Genomic DNA, 21,741 nt, shown 5'->3' with positions numbered 1-21,741 from the left:
TATTTTGAAGGGGGAAATAAGCATTTGATGCTTGATGAGGTTTAAGAGAATTTGTGAAGTTTTTACTTCCACATTTTTCTTTCAGAAATATTAGCGTACTTTGTAATGATGTCTACAGATTTGATGAACTTTTGATTACAATCAGATTTTTTCAGTTTGCATCTTCGCTATGTATGTTAGCTGAAGGAGCTTTTGATTGGGCTTCTTCAGAATATCTGGTAACCTTCTGGAGTGAACTGTCATTCTTAATTGGAGCAACTTCCAACTTATTGAAATTTGTCTACTAAAATTAAAACTGCCCATGAAAATAAGGGCTAACTATTAGTAATATCTAACTAGGTGTCTTAGATCTTTAGTCAACCTTTAGTCAGGTGTATTATAACACAGTCTTGAGCAGATGGAACTTGAACGAAAGCCTTCTGGCTCGGAGGTAGGGACATTACCACTGTGCCATAAGAGACTCAGACCTCTTATTTGTAAATATGCAATGGCCTTGCAACTTCAATCAGGAATATTATGCTGACGTTAATAGAAGTAGAGTAGAACTGAATATTACCCTTCTTGTATCTATCCGTGGACCCATATAAGGCATGGCTCAGTATGTGCTCCTAAATAGAAATTCCTAATATAGAACATACACTCCGAAGTGGCAAGAATTAAATTAGTAACAATCCTTAAATTATGTTACAATGCTTTTTTAAAACATTGTTCTCTCATGAGATGTCAATGTCAGTATTTATTGCCCATTCCTGAAGCCAGTAGTAAAATTTACTGACAACAGTTTATTGTTTTTAAACCTGCTAGCACATAGGAGCATTTGATTTAGCACAACAACAATGAGGAAGAATTTTTTGCTGCTACATTTTATTGTACCATGCCTTTTGGAGGTCAGTTAGTTCAGTTGGTTGGACAACTGGTTTGCAATGCAGTTCCAGTGCTGTTTGAGGTTACCATGAGGAGCTCTACTTCTGTACCTCTTCCCTTCCCTGAGGTGTGGTGATACTCAGGTTAGATCACTGCAACTTGTCTCTCTCTAATGAGAGAGAGAATCCCAATGCTCTGGTAGGTTTATGGTGACTCACCATGTCTTTACATTGGTTCTTGTTGGTTCATGTTAATTTTGCATGATCTGAGCATTTTGTTTTGCTACCAGAATGGAGTTTGTGGATGAGTGCCATGCTTCTAGGAATTCCCTGGCTGTTCTTTGTTTGGCTTGCCCTATAATGGTAGTGTTGTCCCAGTCAAATTCATGTTGCTTGTCGTCTGCATGTGTGGCTACTAGGGATAGCTGGTCGTGTCGTTTCGTGGCTAGTTGATGTTCGTGGATGCGGATCGTGGATGTGGATGCGGATGCTCATCCACAAACTCCATCAACAAACACATCGACCTGGACCCAATATACCGGCCACTACAGTGGACAGCTGAAACTAACAACCGGAAGCGGCAGGGACAGGCCACTATAAATGCCGGAGGAAACACCACAGAAGCGCTTCACAGGAGGCCCCCAAGCACTGAGGATGTCACCTAGACAGGGGACGAAACGTTTGCAACAAAAACTTCCAGCTCGGCGAACAGAACCACAGCAACGAGCACCTGAGCTACAAATCTTCTCGCAAACTTTGAATTATAAGCAGCTATTAAGACACTTGTCCATTACCTTCCAGTAGGGGATTGTTTTCAAATTTAACCAGTGCAGTATAATTCATTTATCAAATGCATACTTGCAATTAAAATTAACTGACAAGAACAAGGAACTGTATACCATGAGTACATACAAAATGGTGTACCATCAGAAAGTTAACATTTAGCACTTGTCCTGCTCCTGTGTTCTACAGCATCATGGGTCAGGTGCGAAGCAGATGAAAGGAGTGTGCTGCTTCTGAGATGACATTCTAATTAGAGTAAGATAGAGAAAGAGCTCATTAATTTACACAGAATTGGAGGATTGCTTTCAATGTGGCATTGAAATTAAAAGTCACAAGTGTTGCTTCATGATATTGTGTGATACATACTCAGGTCACTGAATAGGTGATGAAGGCATCACCAAATGCAGGACAAAGTTAAGGGGATTTTGAAGCTGAGAGATGAGAGGCAAAAGAAACAAATTTGCTATATACTTTTTGAGGATCATCTCTGATTTAGGTCACACTTTTGCTTCCCCGTCACCTGCTCAAAATTGGCCTAGTCTGTGAAATCTCAAAACATTTGAAGTGAAGGAAGTACCGAATAGTGATGCTGTTTTGTCCCATTATGACCCAAAGAAACAATTAGTTTCAGCATGTGATATCTTGCCATGGGGGGGATAGGGATGGTATTATTTCACATTTTGTGGTTAGTGCTTCGCGTGGTTTAATGAGTCACAGGTTGAGAAAGAGGCTTTAGTAGTCACAGGGTGTTACAAAGTTCCACAAATACTTCTAAATAGCAAGTTCTCTTGGTTAACTGATCATCAAACTCTTACATTTGTTTTAAAGAAGTGGGTAGCACGGCAGCACCTTAGCAGAGACAGGTGTTGATTTTTGATAGTTCGTTAATGCACTATCGATTTCACAAAGCCAGCAGGTCACATTAAAGTGGGCATTCTTTCAAGATTTGATGACTGATTCATTTCTAGCACTGACTTAACTGTGAATTACTTTAAGTACAAATTACATGTTGGTATCTGCGAGAGAAGACGATGAAGAAACTTCCAAAAAATGTGGTGCGCCATAAAATGCTCAAGTATGTAATGTATGGTCACGAGAAATTGCAGGAGCATTTCATGTGTCTTCTAATGTGTTTAAGAATCAAAGTTCTGGCTAGGTTCAGAGAGAGATTCGAGGAGAAACTTCATCAGGGAACTTGTTATGACATCTTTTTAAGCCAACTAATGTTAAGGAAAAACAAATTTAACAAATTATTCCAGCATTTTTGTTTTGGAATTTAATTACAATATTTATGAGGGCAGAGCGGTAGATCTGATCGATATGGACTTCAGTTCGACAAGGTTCCTCATGGCAGACTGGTTACGAAGGTTAGATACATGGAATACAGAGAGAGCTAGCTATTTGGATTCAGAACTGGCTCAAACATAGAAGACAAAGGGTGGTGGTGGTGAGTTGTTTTTCAGACTGGAGGCCTGTGACCAGTGGTGTGCCACAAGGATCGGTGTTGGGTCACTGCTTTTTGTCATTGATGTAAATGATTTGGATGTGAACATCAGAGGTATGGTTAATAAGTTTGCAAATTAGACCAAAATTGGTGGTTTAGTAGACCGCAAAGAAGGTTACCTCAGAGTACAGCGAGATTTTGATCAGATGGACCAATGGGCTGAGAAATGGCAGATGGAGTTTAATTCAGATAAATGCGAGGTGCTGCATTTCGAAAATGCAAATCAAGGCAGGACTTATACACCTTAATGGGAAGGGCTTGGGGAGTGTTGTTGAACAAGGAGGCCTTGGAGTGCAGGTTCATAGTTCCTTGAAAGTGGAGTCACAAGTAGATAGGATAGTGAGGAAGGCGTGAGGAAGACCTATATTGGTCAGTGCATTGAGTATAGGAGTTGGAAGGTCATGTTGAAGCTGTACAGGACATTGGTTAGGCCACTTTTGGAATATTGAATGCAATTCCGGTCTCCCTCCCATAGAAAGTATATTGTGAAACTTGAAACGGTTCAGAAAAGATTTACAAGGATATTGCCAGGGCTGGAGGGTTTGAGCTGGATTGGCTGAGGCTGGATTGGCTGAGGCTGGATAGGGTAAATAGACAAGGTCTTTTCCCTGGGGTGGGGGAGTCCAAATCTAGAGGGTGTAGGTTTAAGGTAAGAGGGAAGAGATTTAAAAGGGATCTCAGCGGCAACTTTTCCACACAGAGAGTGGTGCGTGTATGGAATGAGCTGCTAGAGGAAGTGGTGGAGGCTGATACAATTAAAACATTTAAAAGGCATCTGGATGGGTATATGGATAGAAAGAGTTTAGGGAGATATGAGGCAAATGGGACGAGATTTATGTGGGATATCTGGTTGGCATGGACGAGTTGGACCGAAGTGTCTGTTTCCATGCTATACATCTCTAACTCTAAAAGAAACAAGTGAAACTCTGTTAAATTTCAAGCACTGATGTTTGTTTAGTCATGTGGTGTATAATTTTGAAGCAAGTGACCCATTTTTTATTTTAGCGTAGAAATTGTTCTTTCAGTACAGAAATGTTTAGTATATTGCAAGACTTGTGTGTTTTCCTTTATTGCCCCTCTTGCCTGTCCCACCTATTGTGAAGATGTCAATAAAGTTCTGGTGCGGCACAGTGACTCAGTGGTTAGCACTGCTGCCTCACAGCACCAGGGACCTGGGTTCGATTCCCGCCTGTCTGTGTGGAGTTTGCACATTCTCCCCATGTCTGTGTGGGTTTCCTCCGGGTGCTCTGGTTTCCTCCCATAATCCAAAGATTATGCAGGTTAGGTAAATTGGCCATGCTAAATTGCCAATAGTGTTAGGTGCATTAGTCAGGGGTAAATATAGGTTCGGGGAATGGGTTTGGGTGGGTTACTCTTCGGAGGGGCGGTGTGGACTTGTTAGACCGAAGGGCCTGTTTCCACTGTAGAGAATTGAATCTAATCGAATCTAATCTAATAGTTTCTGTGGGTCTGCATGTTAATGTTACTCCATACATAAACAACTTATGAATGCATACAAGCTGTCATATATATGTAAAGCCAGGACATTTCTCACCTGGTTAGTCCAATTTTGTCCTTCATTATTTAATCTTCATTTCTGTGTTTTTCTATTTAGTTCATGTTTAGAAATATGTGCAGTTCTCTTGTCACATGTGAAACCTTTTGATTCTAGGTGGTTTCTCTCAGATGTATGCATGTGTTTGTGACTGGCTTGGATTACCATATAGGGAGGAAGTACAATGGGTAAGAACACTCAACAAAATGCTTTGAAAGCTTGCAATTATATTATTATGGGAAATACACCTGGTGTAAATGGATCAAATGGTTTTATGAATCAGTTTTTCTGTAATTTGTGATTTTGCTAGTAACTGGAAACTTTATACCGGTTTATTTATTTTCTATTGTGCCTTGAAATTGCTAGCAAAATGAAGATCAACTTTAAACTGAAAATATTTTCCCTGAATCTTAAATTTTTCTTTGAGGCATTTAGACAATAGACAATAGGTGCAGGAGTAGGCCATTCTGCCCTTCGAGCCAGCACCACCGTTCATTATGATCATGGCTGATCATCCTCAATCAGTATCCTGTTCCTGCCTTATCCCCATAACCCTTGATTCGACTATCCTTAAGAGCTCTATTTAAGCTTCATACAGATCTGGTGATAACTCTAGTTTCCCTCTAATAGAAATGCTTTCTGTTTTCAAGGATGTGGATACCATTTATCTTACGCAGGACACTAGGGAACTGAACTTACAAGATTTCAGCCATCTTGACCACAGGTAAATTTAATCTTTATACTTAATGAAATTGGTCTGTTCACTGAGCTTTCTAAATTCATTCTCAAAAGTAAATTAAAAGCTGTACTAAAGTTGTTAACCCAATGTTGCTGTAACTGCCAGACCATCAGTTTAACAGTCTGGATTACCAATTTATTTGTATTACAAATGCAAACAAAATGTTTCCAAAATTTACGTAAAGGTAAGTTGTTTAATTCTGTTGATGGGCCTGGTTTATTTCATGGATTTTGTTCTAATATAAATCATTCCACAGCAATATTCAAACCAAATTAAGTTACAGAGCAATATTTAATGCCTACTTCATGGCAAGTTTGTGGCGGTGGGACACTTTCTCAGGCAAGATGGTGGCAGATGGAGATCTTGACACCTTCCCATCTTTGCCCCAGTTAAGTCCATGACCAGTAGGCTTGTGGACAGCCTTGCTTACTGCTGCCACTAGTCTTTGCTTTGTGGTGGGGGGGTACACATATCATGTGGAAAACCAGAAAAGCAAATAATTTTTGGTCTGGGGCAAAGCAAGTGGAAACCTCCCCCCTACCTTTTTGTTTGGAAGCCCCTCCTGCCATTACCCACTTGTGGCCAAGCGGTCTTGGTGATCCTTGGTGAATATCTGGCAGAAGGAGCCACTTCCCCAATGATGCTAATGTGGAACAATGCTGCTAACATATTTTTCAGCTGGCACAACTCATGCCCTGGAGTCCTTGATTCCAGGGAAGGGTTCGCTGCTGTCCAGTTAATTGTCTGTTTGGCAGACTAGACTCTCGTCACCAAAACTAAATTTCACCCATAGCACAGTGACTTTGTTGTATAGTTGGGGTAAACACCTGCATCTGCTTTGGTGATAGCATTTAATTAGCTGTTGAATCAGAAATACATTGAAGCCAACATTTGTGTGGGTTGTACATTTGCTCAATCTGCAATTGAAATCTGTAACTGCTGATTCTGTATGTACATTTATAATGTTGTTGAAGATGTGCTTTCGCAGCCAAGAGTTTGAAATGAATTTCCCAATGAATTTGAATGTCTTCCATACGAGATTATTTATGGAAAGACACCTCTTCTGCATTGAAATTCATTGAATTTTCTGTGTAGAAGCTGAGTGCTTCTAATGTTGAATGTATAGTTATGTTTGCCAGCCACCCCACTGGATGGAAATCTGCACTCTTAAGTTCACTGGCTTATGCCTACTTTGACGTCAAGTGAGAAAAATTTTGCTCTGTTATACAGGAACATTTTGAACTCTATTTTAAGGTTCCAAATGTATTGAGGTGGCCAATATGTTGCATTAGTTGTTGAACATAGTCTGTTTATTGTATATTTAACAGCATCCTGTTTACGTTAACGAAGAGTGATATTCAAATAAATGCTGGATTTGAGTGTAGGTCAGGGATTTGTCTATAAAAATTTGAAACTTGCACAAATTCATTCAATCAAAAGCATCAATGTTGGTATAATGAAAACCTGTGTTAATTAACATTTTTAACATACTGAGATATCTCCAAGTGCTTCATCAGAGCATCATCTCAACAATATATAACAACAGGCCAGAACATAGTTTAGACTAATTACTTAAATGCTTGATCAAAGTCATAGATTTCGAGGAGTCTCCGAAAGAAGGAAATGGTGGATTGTGAAGCGGAGATGTGTAGCGAGGTTATTCCAGAGGTTAAAGCTGAAGTAATAGGAGGTCAAATCAACAAATTGGAGTAATTATCATTAGAGGTACCAGAGTTGTGGTAGTGGTCAATTATGTCTGATGATGTTGCTGAAGGAGATTAGAGTTGAGGGGACATAGACATGAAAGATTTAAAAATAATAAAATGATATTACGTGCTAGGGAGCAGTATATATGGATAAGTCCACCCAGGTGATCAATGAAATCGGATTTGATGCAAATTAAGACATGAGCCACAGAATTTTGGAAGACCTCCGATATGTCGAGAATAGAATGTGAGACACCAGCTGGAATTGTGTTGGATTGGTCAGGTCTAAATGTAACACAGGCATGAATGAGGATTTCAGCAGCTATTGAGCTAAGTTCAGTAATGTTATGGAGTTAGAATAAAAGCAATCTTAGTAATGACATGAAAATGAGGTCAGAAGCTCATTTTGGAATCGATATATGATCCTGAGATAGACTAACTTTATCTCTTCAGCTGGGGAGAGAGAAAGGGAGTGCTGCTGAAGATTGTACTAGGTAACAGCACCATGCAACCACCAGATTACAACTGGACTGTCATAGCAGCCACCATATCCTCCTGGACACAACAGAACTGCTCCTGCCAGTTTGTTTCCCCCCGCCCCCCCCCCACCACCACCATGCCTCAGCTGGTAGAGTTCCAGTCATGACTGTGTTCAGTAACAAACCCTGTCCAAATGCCCAGCTGCCAGGGTTTTGGCCATGATTAATCCCAGCACCCTCTACCCCTCCGAGATGATAGCCAGTATTGTAAAACTCCCTTAGCAGACCTGGCCCATGTCAAAAAGTGTGTCGCTGGAAAAGTGCAGCCGGTCAGGAAGCATCCGAGGTGCAGGAGAATCAACGTTTCAGTAATGCCTTTTCCAGCGCCACACTTCTTGACTCTGATCACCAGAATTTGTAGTCCTCACTTTCTTCTAAACGATGGCCCATGCTCAATTGAACTAGTGGCCAAGAGGAAGGGAAGAGATCGGACTGGACAGTTGTGAAGGTAGAGGACCATGGAAATTTGAAGCAAAAGGTTGATGAAAGGTTTGAGTTTAGGGTGAGAGCTGGAAAATGTGAAGATGTAATCTAAAATATGTTGGTACAGGTGAAGGACTAGTTCTGAGTAGAATTATAACAAGCACTGCCTCACAAAGTCAGGTGTAGGTACAACATATATCGATACCCATAGCAGTACCTTCCATTCTGACAAAGTAAGTTGTGTTAAAGGAAAAATTGTTCAATGAGGTTGAATATTTATGGCAAGAAAGAGATGGTTTGAGTCAGGAAATTTGAAGCTGTTAAAATGCTGGAGGGCATCAGAAGAGTAAAGAGTTAGTGGGCGGCACGGTGGCACAGTGGTTAGCACTGCTGCCTCGCAGCGCCAGAGACCTGGGTTCAATTCCCAACTCAGGCGACTGACTGTGTGGAGTTTGCACGTTCTCCCCGTGTCTGCGTGGGTTTCCTCCGGGTGCTCCGGTTTCCTCCCACAGTCCAAAGATGTGCAGGTCAGGTGAATTGGCCATGCTAAATTGCCCCTAGTGTTAGGTATAGGCGTAAATGTAGGGGTATGGGTGGGTTGCACTTCGGCGGGTCGGTGTGGACTTGTTGGGCTGAAGGGCCTGTTTCCATACTGTAATGTAATCTAATCTAAAAAAACATGTGACCAGGAGAGAAAAGAATTGAGTTGAAATAAGGTGATTGTAAATCCTAATTGATGCCCTGTTTTATAAGCTTTATCTTTGCATGTTTTTCTCTTGTCCTTCCTTTCTTAGGGTGACTGTTCATCATTCTGACATTCACACTTCTCTGGACTTTACATGTCCCATTACCATTGCCTTTAGCCTAATCTTTTTGTTATTTCATCTCTTCTGCGTACCATCCTTTCATACCCTTCGTTCTTTTGCCATGTTCTCTATTTCACTTAGATCTGTTAGCTTGCAGACTGGTCCGTTGTAGCTAGGCCAGTATTTATTGTCATCTCTAGTTAACTTTGAGAAGTTGTTGGTAAGCTGCCTTTTTGAACTGCTGTACTTCATGTGCTGTTGTTAGATCCACAGTGGCATGAGGGAGGGAATTCTTGACCCAACAACACTGAAGGAAGGGTGGTATATTCCCAAATCTGGATGGTGAGTGGCTTGGAGGGGATGTTGCAGGTTTCCTTGTATCTGCTGCCCTTCTCCTTCATGATGGTAGTGGTCATGGGTTTGGAGGATGCAATCTTAAAGACCTTTGGTGAATTTCTTACTTCTTTACTAAAATACTTACTTCAATTATTACATTTCTAACTTTGCCCTCTTTCTGACCAAGGGTCATTGCTGCACACATGTTGCCTGGCCCTAATGTTCTAGCATTATTTATTTTGATAATTTGGGGTTGATTGTGCACTCCTTTATTGCCTTTAAGGAAAGGTAAAACAAGGTGCATACCCCAGTTTCAGGAGAGTCTACTGCAAATTGTTTAATATCTCTCTTTGATTTCTCCAGAGCAGGCTGGTCGTATAAGAATTTTGTTACTCGTTCGAATTTGAAGTTTTATCATCAGTTTCAGTAAAATGCTTTTTCTGCACATGTAATGCTAATGCTAGGCATGTCAAAAATTGCTCGACTTTAAATGAAAATCCTTCTTAAATATGGCTTTATTTGTAACAGATACAAAAGAACTTTAGCGTGGGTTAATGCATCACCTGATATGAAACTCATGTTTCAGAAGTTACTCATTTCAGTTCCTCCTTGTACTGAGGTAGTGGATGATAGCCATGACAGAAATTTGGGTAGTAAAATTGGTCTTAGTGTTTCTGGGCGAGGAAAAACCCTTGACTGTATAAATGATTGCTATTCAAATCTTAATATTAATGTGGACTTTGAGTGAGAAGAGAATTGAGCTCTGCTCTGACAGTTCCATAACCAGATGGCATTCTCTATCTAACCTCACATATAATTCCTTGAATGAATATTCAGCCTCTCTAAATTTGAGTAAGAGCAGGGAAGCACGTGGAACAGGAAACTTTTCAAATGTATGCTTAGTGTGACCTTCACTGATATCCTAGCTTGTCTGCTTAGGTAAATTATGTTGAAAGAAATAAACCTAACAGAGACAAGTATACTACTGGCATGACTTAAATGTGTTCAGTTTTACTGGCATTTTAACTCTGGTGTAAGATAATGAGAACTTTATGTAGACACACATGAATATGTCTCAGAACAATTTACAAAATTGTGTTATGTAAACAAAAATCAAATGCCGCGTGGGGGGAATCATCAGTATGATTAATAGCCAAGTATGGCGAATTTGGATGCATGAAGAGGCCCTGAACAAGTGATGAACTGTGAATGAAAGTTATTTGCCAGCATTGTTACATTATAAATCAAAAAGATAAATGTTTCTGTAAATAATCAAACTTCATTCACTTTTTATTAGAGACTTGATACCAATTGTTGCTGCGCTGGAGTACAACCAATGGTTCACAAAGCTCTCTTCTAAGGATCTTAAACTGGTGAGTATATATTGGACACTGAGTGAGCAGAAGGCAGCAGCATGCTCTAAGTATTTTAGTTTATTTCTAATGTTATGTTACCAGTTGATGGTATTACTGAGCAGGTCAGATCCCAAACATAAATCTGTCATTGCAGATTTTTTTGTTGAATTTAATGACTTCCTCTTTCATTGGAACACAAGCTTGCATTGGGCGGCACGGTGGCACAGTGGTTAGCACTGCTGCCTCACAGCACCAGAGACCCGGGTTCAATTCCCGACTCAGGCGACTGACTGTGTGGAGTTTGCACATCCTCCCTGTGTCTGCGTGGGTTTCCTCCGGGTGCTCCGGCTTCCTCCCACAGTCTCCCCTCTCCCCTCTCCCCCCTCCCTCTCCCTTTCCCCCCTCCCTCTCCCCCCCTCCCTCTCCCTTCTCCCCCCTCCCCCTCTCCCTTCTCCCCCCCTCCCCTCCCCCCCACTCATCCTCCCCTCCCCCTCCCTCCCCTCTCTCCCCCCCTCCCCTCCCCCTCCCCCTCCCTCTCCCTCCCTCCCTCTCCCTTCCCCCCCACTTCCCTCCCTCTCCCTTCCCCCCCTCCCTCCAGCACAAGTTGTATAGCAAACATTATTCTATGAGATGATGTTTTAAGTCATGACTTGTAAAATAAGCATTTGTAATGCTATAATTTATTCACCTCACTCTAAAAACAATTGCAATTTATATACTTATGTCACATTTTGGCTTTTTTTTTCATCTAAAATATTTATAGCCATCAGTAACACATTTATTGAACAAATTCCATTATTGATAATTATTAATGTACAAGAAGTACAAGAACGATTTTTTATTGATATTTAGCACAAAAAAGTTGTTGAACGTTAATGAAATATCTGCATTCTTGAATAGATGTTAAACGAAACTGAGCAACAATAAAGTAAAAATGTGATTAGAAAATTACGCTATATTGAACCATAGTATAAGTTTGCATTGTGAAGTTCATAGCACAAAGTATTATGCACTGGCTATACTGAAGAATGTTTGCATGAAGCTCAGCAAGCCAGATTCATGAGGCTCCCAATTTTCTCTTACCAGTATGACTTTGGTTAAATTTCTTGATTTTATGATATTGTTGAAATTATTTCATCAGTGATATTCTGTGATGTTTTTAATGCTGCTCATATGAAATCTATTGAGATTTATGATTTGCTAGTAATCACAAAGAAATAAGTAATAGGGGTGATGGATTAAAGACACCATTTGCTTTTGATTTTTCTAACACATTCAAGTTTTTGCAGTTTACCTTCTTCCACTTCTGCAGAAAAGTTCCCCTACCTGTTAATCCTTCTGTGGTTAGTCAGATGGGTTAAGCAATAGATTTGTCTATGACTGTCAATACATCTACATTGTTAGGCAATGGAAAGTATGGCCTGTTTGATTTACTGCAATCTTCTCCATGGACCTGGAATTATCATACATTAATAAAACCATCCAAACCAGAACTGACCCAATTGTGTTGCCTGGGTTGGAGGATTTAAGCTACGGAGAGAGGCTGAACAGGCTAGGGCTGTTTTCCCTGGAGCGTCAGAGGCTGGGGGTGACCTTGTAGAGGTTTATAAAATCATGAGGGGCATGGATAGGGTAAATAGACAAAGTCTTTTCCTTGGGGTTGGGGAGTCCAGAACTAGAGGGCATAGGTTTAGGGTGAGAGGGGAAAGATGTAAAAGAGACCTAAGGACCAACCTTTTTTCACTCAGAGGGTGGTACGTGTATGGAATGAGCTTCCAGAGGAAGTGGTGGAGGCTGGTACAATTGCAACATTTAAGAGGCATTTGGATGGCTATATGAATAGGAAGGGTTTGGAGGGATATGGGCAGATGGGACTAGATTGGATTAGGATATCTGGTCGGCATGGACGAGTTGGACCGAAGGGTCTGTTTCTGCGCTGTGCATCGCTATAACTCTATGACAATGAAAAAAATGAATTTAAAAAAATCAAGATCTCACTTCTTCAGAGTTGAGGATCTTATACACTTGGGGGAAATACTTTGTGGCTTTTTTTTCTTTCTGTATTTAATTTAGGCAGATTTCATTTTCTAATTCTTCAGTCCACAGATGTTTGTGAGCAAATTCTACGAGTTGTTGGTAGATCGACACGTTTAGAGGAGCTAGTGCTGGAAAATGGAGGACTCCGAACGTGAGTATATTCAAGTATTGATTGTTTCAAATGAATTCTGTAGGTCAGGGCTCTTGAAACATTATCTTTTAAGTATTGTTTAAAGAACACCTTTTGATATTCTGTGTGCCACCTCGCATGTTCATACAATTACAACTGCAACCTAATGTTTCTATTTATCTTTGGAATATCTATGCATTATTAACAAACTGTTTGCTGCAAAGTCATGCACTCTCCAATTCTAGCATTGAGCTGAACAGCAAATATTGCAGAGCCATATTGGTTTCTGAATGGGATTGTAGGTGATGTACACAATGACATGAAAGAAAAACTGTTAATGGAATGGAGGTAGCAATTCAATGAGGACACTTCGAAGAAATGCAGGACTTCTGTTTACGATTTCGATTTAGATTAGATTACATTACAGTGTGGAAACAGGCCCTTCAGCCCAACAAGTCCACACCAACCCACCAAAGCGCAACCCACCCATACCCCTACATTTACCCCTTCACCTAACACTACGGGCAATTTAGCATGGCCAATTCACCTGATCTGCACATCTTTGGACTGTGGGAGGAAACCGGAGCACCCGGAGGAAACCCACGCAGACACGGGGAGAATGTGCAAACTCCACACAGTCAGACGCTTGAGTCGGGAATTGAACCCGGGTCTCTGGCGTTGTGAGGCAGCAATGCTAACCACCGTGCTGCCCCTGTGCCACCGTGCCTTAAAAGATGGCACTGCTAGAAGTGATCTCTGCACAATCCCTTTGAAAGTGAAATATTTTCTTCACATAAAGACATCTCTGTCCGATAGCATAATACATAAATGAAATTGGATTGAGTGCTAATGAGGCATCCAAAATGATCGCCATCAGATTGTGTAATGCAACTATATTTACTCAGTACAATGTGCCTTCCACTTTTCCACCTCCATAGAGCCAAGACTTATGGCTCGGTTAATGAAAAGGATGGACAGATATTCTTGCAACAGCAACAGACTCACTTGGATGCGAACACCAAATGCTTAGGTTATAGAACACAACAGCTCTAGAATGTTTAATTAGGCAAGCTTTTTTAATGCTCTCCACACCCAACCAAGAATTCTTCTGGATATCATGATTGCCCCATCCATTGAACTACTTCATTATGTCCTTCTGCCATAATGAGTGAGTCTTTTCATGTATCACTTTTTACAGCATCCAAATAATTCTCAGCTGCAAGTCTGTCACATCTCCGATAATATCCCTGAGCTTCCTTACCAATTGCGGGTTACGTTTTCACGACAAATATGCTTCGCTGTGACTTAAGTTGAAGCAAATGCCAACCACTTTTAACTGACTGTCATCAACAACATCTGTCAATATTAATGGGAATTATTGGCAGCCTAACCATTTTCATGAGTGGTCCAGGTACTTGCACAATGAAGGTCATGCTTTGTGTTTCATCACTATTTGCAAGTCTCAAATCAGAAGGGAGATGAAATATTACTGATCTAGAGATGGATGCAGCTAAAATAGCATGAACACCAGCACAAAGCCTAGTTATTTAATTGGCCTCAGTACCACTAGACTCTAAATTCAGTTCAGAACTGCCACTGCACAAATGCTGTTTTATGTAGTATCTTTAAAATGGAACACATTCTATCAAATTTGCAATGTTGTGAGAACGTCATCTGTACTGAAGTGCCAGGCAAGTCACACCTTCATTCTGATTTTGACATGAACTTTTGCACTTTCATAGTCACTGTGAAAAACTTCTAGCATTATTGGAATTCTATCAGAATACAGAGGGAAGTGTTGGAAAGGAAAGGCTCACTTGGTAGCCTTTATTATTACTAGTTACTTTATTCTTGAAAATTGATATTATGTGATTGAACACATGGATTTCCTTAATACTGTCCCCAGGCTATTTCTAGTTAAATCCACATAATGTGGCAGTTTTGAGCAGTGTTCAAAGTGATTCTAATAGAGAGGTATTCTCAGAATAAATAATAACATATATTTGCACATGTACTGTTGTATTGTATTGGCACTTAACTTGACTAACAACAACAACATTCATTCATCTGCAGAGAGACGCAGAGCTAATGTAAAGTGTCATTAACCTGAAATGTTAACTTTTGTTTTTTTCCACAGATGCTGACTAACCTTATGAGTATTTCCATTACTTCCAGGTTTTATTTCCGATTTCCAGCATCTGCGACATTTTGTCTTTGCATTTTTATATTACCTTTAATCATAGTAAAATATTTCAAGGGGAAAAATAACAAACTGACTTGATACGATAAAAGCACTCAATCCATGCCTGTATCGGCAGTGTTGAAACAGATATGTGCCTGTGAATAAGCAGTGACATTCCCTTGTAATGTATATTTAGATCCTGGCCTCTGGCTCATTTGATCCTTATGTATATTTCAACCAGTTCTGGATCACAGTTCAAGTGCATCTCTTCACACAATTTCTTTTCTTTCTCCCTAGGGATTTTGCACAGAAGTTGGCCAGTGCGCTTGCTCACAATCCGAACTCAGGACTTCACACAATCAATCTTGCCAACAATGCACTGGAGGACAGAGGTAGATGATCTTCCATCACTTATAATTTAGCTGCAAATCTTTTTTTATTGGACACGGTATACTTCAGATATTTTTGCTGTGGCATTCGGATTTATCCGTCAGCAATGTAAAATTTCATTCCTTCAGAGTTTAATTGCTGGAAATTTTAAAAAATGTATATTTAAAGTTTTCCTTTTTTCCTCCTCTCAAAGAATCTAACTATTCTTTGTATAAATGCACTCTCTTTCTATCATTGATATTAATAATGAATTTACCCAACCTAACTTGCAATTTGTGTGGTACATGTGTTGTGTCAGTTATAAGAAAGGTAATTACTTGTCCCGTTCACTTGAGTCTCAAGTGACCTTGTCCCACACTGCATTGATATCAACTCACTTTCAGCAACTTGCATACAAACATTTACAAAATCTTAACCTGTAAGGCCAAGACTAAATAATGGCAGATGAAATCCTCGGATTGTTTACTTTGGAATTTATCGTCCAATATATTCATTCAACTTGTTGAAATATGAACTCAATTTCTTCAGATTTAACACTGCTTTTTTATCGTGGCTAATTTTCTATAAATTAAGTTTCTATTTTAGAATAGTTTTGGCTTCTTCAAACACTGCTATGTCAGATGCCATAAAAGACCATCAATGGTTCTGACCTTGAGTTTTGGTCCAGATACTATGGCAAAAATAAATAAGCTTTTGAGTACATGTTTGTAACAACAGAAGAATAAAATGTAAAAGCTTCATTTTTTTTTCATTGTATACGATTCTATTATGATCCTTTAGAATATCCTTCAAACTCGAGGATTAGAGTTTGCTGACAACACTGGGTGAATTCTCCAAATTGTGTGTGCTTTGTAGTGTCAGCCATGACTTAGTTGGTAGCACTCTCTGCTACAAGTCAAAAGGCAAAGAATTCAGATTCATTGTGGAGACTTGAGCACAAGGGTTTAGGCTGATGGTCCACAGTAGGAATGTGAGAGTTCTGTACACTTGGAGTTACCATCTTTCAGATGTTAAACCAAGGGCCCACGTTAGTCTATTGTAGTAACAGAAAAAGGTACCATGTCAAGTCTTTTTTGGTGCAGCTTGAGGTGGAACCAACTAGGGAACAATGAACTAGGAGAAACTGAGGACTCCAGATGCTGGAGATCAGAGTCAAGAGTGTGGTGCTGGAAAAGCACAGCCAGTCAGGCAGCATCCGAGGAGCAGGAGAATCTACGTTTTAAGCTCTTCATCAGGAATGTGTGTGGGGGTGGGGAAGGTGGATGCCAAAGGAGCTGAGAGATAAATGAGAGGGAGGAATTTCCTACTCCTCAGATGCTGCCTAATCAGCTGTGCTTTTCTTGCACCACACTTTTTGACTGTGATCTCAATATTGTTCTTTAGTGGCCCCACCACAAACTGCTCCAAAACTCCATCTAGTAGGCATTCCACAAATTCCTTTTCTTGCAATCCACTACCAACCTGATTTTCCTAGTCCACCTGCATTTGAAATCCCCCAAGATCATTCTAACTTTGCCGTTCCTACATATCTTTTCTGACTCTTGGTGTATCTTACACCCCAGCTCCTGATTACTATTTGGAGGCCTGTACATAACTCCAACTATGGTTGATTTGCCTTTGCGGTTCTTCAATTCCTCAATTAACTTTATTTAGAAAATTTCATCAGCATAAAATATTAATCAATATTTCATAAGCTAATTGGCTTCAACATGCTCAATGATCTTTTCATTTTGTCACTAATTACTTGTCTCCTCTTACAACTGCATTACCTCCACTGGAAGAGAAGCTATCCTCTTTCATAACACAGTGAAGTGAACAGTTTCCTTTTGAAGTGCAGGACTACTTTAGACTCCTTTAGCAGACTGGTCAACCCAGGACGGACATCACTGACATGGGTTTTTCCTCATCTTCTATCTAACAAGGTGTACCTGCATGAGTAGTAATACTGACTGAGTTTGTCTCCCCAAAGCCAATTGCACTGTCTCATACCTGTGTTCCCTCACTGCGTCCCTCTTGCACTATCATCCTCTACCCCTAAAATGAAAGGAAACAATTCAGCAGAAAGATGGGTCATTTTAGCTGTACCACTCAGTTGTTCAGTGAATAAATGTGTTGATGCAGTCGTGCACTTTTTAAATATCTGAACTTAATGTTCTTGTCTGTGAGTTAAATCAACAACAGAAGAGCATAATATTATTTTGTGTACTCTCTTTTGGTCATGTTTCCATGTCTTAAAGTTTTTTTCATTGCTTTGATCAAAATTAACACTTTGGTTGAGTATGAGTAGCATTATCTGCCTAGTTTTGGCCAATTTAAAAGGTTATCCTGAATGGTAAAAATTAAGCACATCCGTACTAAGGAAGGGTCACTCGACCTGAAATGTTAACTCTGATTTCTGACCACAGATGTTGCCAGACCTGCTAAGCTTTTCCAACAATTTCTATTTTTGTCTCTGAGATATCTTAGTCTAGATTAGAGGAGGTGCTGGAAAAGCACAGCAGTTCAGGCAGCTTCCAAGGAGCAGTAAAATCGATGTTTCGGGCAAAAGCCCTTCATCAGAATACCACTCCTTGGATGCTGCCTGAACTGCTGTGCTTTCCCAGCACCCCTCTAATCTAGATTCTGGTTTCCAGCATCTGCAGGCATTGTTTTTACCACTCTGAGATATCTTAGTTTAGCCGTGGGTTTATGGACATTACATAAGCATGGTACGAGAATAAATAGCTCACTAAGATGATGCAAGTTATGGAAGGATTGTGTTATGAGTTAAGGCTAAACAGGTGGACCTGCTATTCATTGGAGTCCACAAGAATGAAAGGTGCTCTCGCTAAAACTTATAGTATTCTTAGGAAGCTTGGCAGGGTAAATGCTGTCCCTCATGGCAAAGCCTCAGATCAGAGGGCAAAATCTCAGAATAAAGGGGAGCCAATTTAAGACAGTGATGAGGAGGAATTTCTTCTTTAAGGTTTAAAATCTTTGGAGTTCGTTGCCACAGGAAGCAGTGGGGGCAGAGTCCTTCTTGTGGGATCATGGTCAATAATGACTGAGATTGAAATAACCTCTTTGTTGAGAATCTGCGGTAACACAGTTGGAGACCATGATGGAATCTAATGTACAGTTTTACAGTAGCCTCTTTTATACACACTTTTTGCATACATTAAAATTTTAGCACTATGGTTTCACATAGTTGTAAGTATTATATGCATGTTTGTGTGACATCTGTCCTGGGGAAGCAGGTGATAGGTTAAACACTTGCCAAATGCTCGCTGTTACTGCTGATGGCATTAGAATGTCTGAGCTTGCATAATTAAGAGGTATTAGTCATTTTTGTTTTTCAAATTAGATTGTACTATAAACCCTCCAATAGTCAGCAGGAAATTAAGAAATAAATTTGGAAGGAGATCTCCATTAACTGCAGGAATAATAGGGTGGTTATGGTAGGGGTTTTAACTTTCCAAACATAGACTGGAACTGCCATAGTGTTAAGGGTTTAGATGGAGAGGAATTTAAGTGTGTACAAGAAAATTCTCTGATTCAGTATGTGGATGTACCTACTAGAGAAGGTGCAAAACTTGACCTGCTCTTGGGAAATAAAGCAGGGCAGGTGACTGAGGTGTCAGTGGGGGAGCACTTTGGAGCCAGTGACCATAATTCTATTAGTTTTAAAATCATGATGGAAAAGGATAGACCGTATCTAAAAGTTGAAGTTCTAAATTGGAGGAAAGCTAATATTGACTGTATTGGGCAAGAACGTTCAAAAGTTGATTGATGATCGCAGGTAAAGGGATGGCTGGAAAATGGGAAGCCTTCAAAAATGAGATAACGAGAGTCCAGAGAAAGTATATTCCTGTTCGGGTAAAAGGAAAGGCTGGTAGGTGTAGGGAATGCTGGATGACTAGAGAAATTGAGTGTTTGGTCAAGAAAAAGAAAGCAGTATATGTCAGGTATAGATAGCAAAGATAGAGTGAATCCTTCGAAGAGTATAAAGAAAGTAGGGATATGTTTAAGAGAGAAATCAGGAGGGCAAAAAGGGGACATGAGATAGCTGTGGCAAATAGAGTTAAGGAGAATCCAAAGAGTTTTTACAAATACATTAAGGACAAAAGAGTAACTAGGGAGAGAATAGGGTCCCTTAAAGATCAGCAAGGCAGCCTTTGTGTGGAACCACAGGGAAATGATTGTTGGACCCCTTGCTGAGATATTTATATCATCGATAGTCACAGGTGAGATGCAGAAAGACTGGAAGTTGGCTAACGTGCTGCCACTTTTTAAGAAGGGTGGTAAGGAAAATCCAGGGAACTATAGGCCAGTGAGCCTGACATTGGTGGTGGGCAAGTTATTGGCAGGAATCCTGAGGGACAGGATTTACATGCATTTGGAAAGTCAAGGACTGATTAGGGATAGCCAACATGGCTTTGTTCATGGGAAATCATGTCTCACAAACTTGATTGAGTTTGTTGAATAAGTATCGAAGAGGATTGATGACTGCAGAGTGGTGGATGTGATCTATATGGATTTCAGTAAAGCGTTTGACAAGGTTCCTCATGATAGACTGGTTAGCAAGGTCAGATCTCATGGAATATAGGAAGAACTAGCCATTGGATGTGAAGGTAGAAGACAGAGGGTGGTGGTGGTGGTGGTGATGGAGGGTTGTTTTTCAGACTGGAGGCTTGTGACCAGTTGTGTGCCACAAGGATAGGTGCTGAGTCCACTGCTTTTTGCCATTTATATAAATGGTTTGGATATGAACGTAGGAGGTACAGTTAGTAAGCTTGCAGATGGCACCAAAATTGGAGGTGTAGTGGACAGTGAAGAAGGTTACCTCAGAGTACAACGGGATCTTGATAAGATGGGCCAATGGGCTGAGGAGTGGTAGATGGAGTTTAATGAAGACAAATGTGAGGTGCTGCATTTTGGAAAGGCAAATCAGGTCAGGACCTTTTTACTTAATGGTAAGGTCCTGGGAAATGTTGCTGAACAAAGAGACCTTGGAATGCATGTTCATAGTTCCTTGAAAGTAGAGTCGCAGGTAGATAGTGAAGAAGGTGTTTGGTATGCTTTCTTTTTTTTGGTCAGAGCATTGAATATACGAGTTGGGAGGTCATGTTGCAGCTGTACAAGACATTGGTTCGGCCACTTTTGGAATATTGTGTGCAATTCTGGTCTCCCTCCTATCAGAAGGATGTTGTGAAACTTGAAAGACTTAAGAAAAGATTTACAAAAATGTTGCCAGAGTTGAAGGGTTTGAATTATAAGGAGAGACTGATAGTTTGGAGTTGTATTCCCTTGAGCGTTGGGGAGTGACCTTATAGAAGTTTATAAAATCATGAGGGCATGGATAGATAAATAGGTAAGGTCTTTTCCCTGGGGTGGGGGAGTCCAGAACTAGAGGGAATAGGTTTAAGGTGAAAGGAAAAAATTTGAAAGGGATCTAAGAGGCAGCCTTTTTGTACAGAGGGTGGTGCGTGGATGGAATGAGCTGTCAGAGGAAGTGGTGGAGGCTGGTACAATTACAACATTGCAAAGGCATCTGGATGGGTGTATGAATAGGAAAGGTTTGGAAGGATATGGGCCAAGTGCTTGCAAATGGGACGAGATTAGGTTGGGATATCTGACTGGCTTGGATGAGTTTCCATGCTGTACATCTCCATGACTGTACAAGTTAACATTTGTAAAATAGTGGACCTATATGATCTAAATAAGTGAGAAAGTATAGATATAGTAAGTAAAAGTGTAGAGAATATTAAACTGATCTCCTGCAGCTGGGTTATGATATTTCATTTACAGTTGCCAGTTTTGGCAATTCCTACACTTTCATTCATACAGTTTCATGGAAGCGCTATTTTAATAGTAAATTTCTTATAGGTGCAGTAGCCCTATTTAATGTGTATTTAAAAAGTATAAATCCGATATTAGTATAAGATCGTGGCCCTAAATAGAAATTCAAAATAGATTGTACCATGATATAGAAATAGGTAGTGCATGAGGAAATCTCAAAGAGATAAAGAGCAGCAGGCTTGTGGGGACATACTAGTGAAAGAAGCTATTTGATGTACTGCAACCTAATCAAGTCCCAATAGATTTTGCTAAGGGCTAATGAATAGTATAATCTTTCCATTGTTTCGAGTGAGTTATCGAGACGCGATGATGTGGGTGGCATTGTTCTGAGTAGGTTGCAGTATTAACGCTTATTCAGGGGTAGCTTTGATACAGAAACATGTCTAAACACTGCTTGCAGCATGTGGCCGATAAACTGAAATGTGTAAAGAAACAGTAATGGGTTGGAAGGGGTGTCTAATTTAGTTTATTGTGTAAAGAGTAAGATTTACTACAAAAATGTGGTATTATGAATGAGTCAATGTAAACACGGCAGAGTTACATAGAGTGCTTGTG

At 40.2% G+C, this 21,741-nt stretch overlaps 1 protein-coding gene across 8 annotated transcripts in view; it reads left to right on the top strand.

Moving 5' to 3' along the window:
* Positions 1 to 21,741, top strand: part of LOC122564345 (F-actin-uncapping protein LRRC16A-like) — a 472,988-nt gene that overhangs the window by 207,786 nt on the left and 243,461 nt on the right. For all 8 annotated transcript variants that reach the window (XM_087978643.1, XM_087978642.1, XM_087978641.1 and 5 more), the window contains exons 7-11: positions 4,823 to 4,893; positions 5,356 to 5,429; positions 10,552 to 10,627; positions 12,709 to 12,797; positions 15,256 to 15,350. In XM_087978643.1, the coding sequence (XP_087834769.1) occupies positions 4,823 to 4,893; positions 5,356 to 5,429; positions 10,552 to 10,627; positions 12,709 to 12,797; positions 15,256 to 15,350 (405 nt within the window). The remainder of the gene's footprint in view (positions 1 to 4,822; positions 4,894 to 5,355; positions 5,430 to 10,551; positions 10,628 to 12,708; positions 12,798 to 15,255; positions 15,351 to 21,741) is intronic.

The sequence above is a fragment of the Chiloscyllium plagiosum genome, unplaced genomic scaffold (assembly GCF_037043375.1).
Source record: "Chiloscyllium plagiosum isolate Xiang-an unplaced genomic scaffold, Cpla_swu_hap1 HiC_scaffold_34, whole genome shotgun sequence".
Lineage (NCBI taxonomy): Eukaryota > Metazoa > Chordata > Chondrichthyes > Orectolobiformes > Hemiscylliidae > Chiloscyllium > Chiloscyllium plagiosum.
Note: the sequence above shows the minus strand (reverse complement) of the source record. Positions and strands in the feature narration are given on the sequence as shown.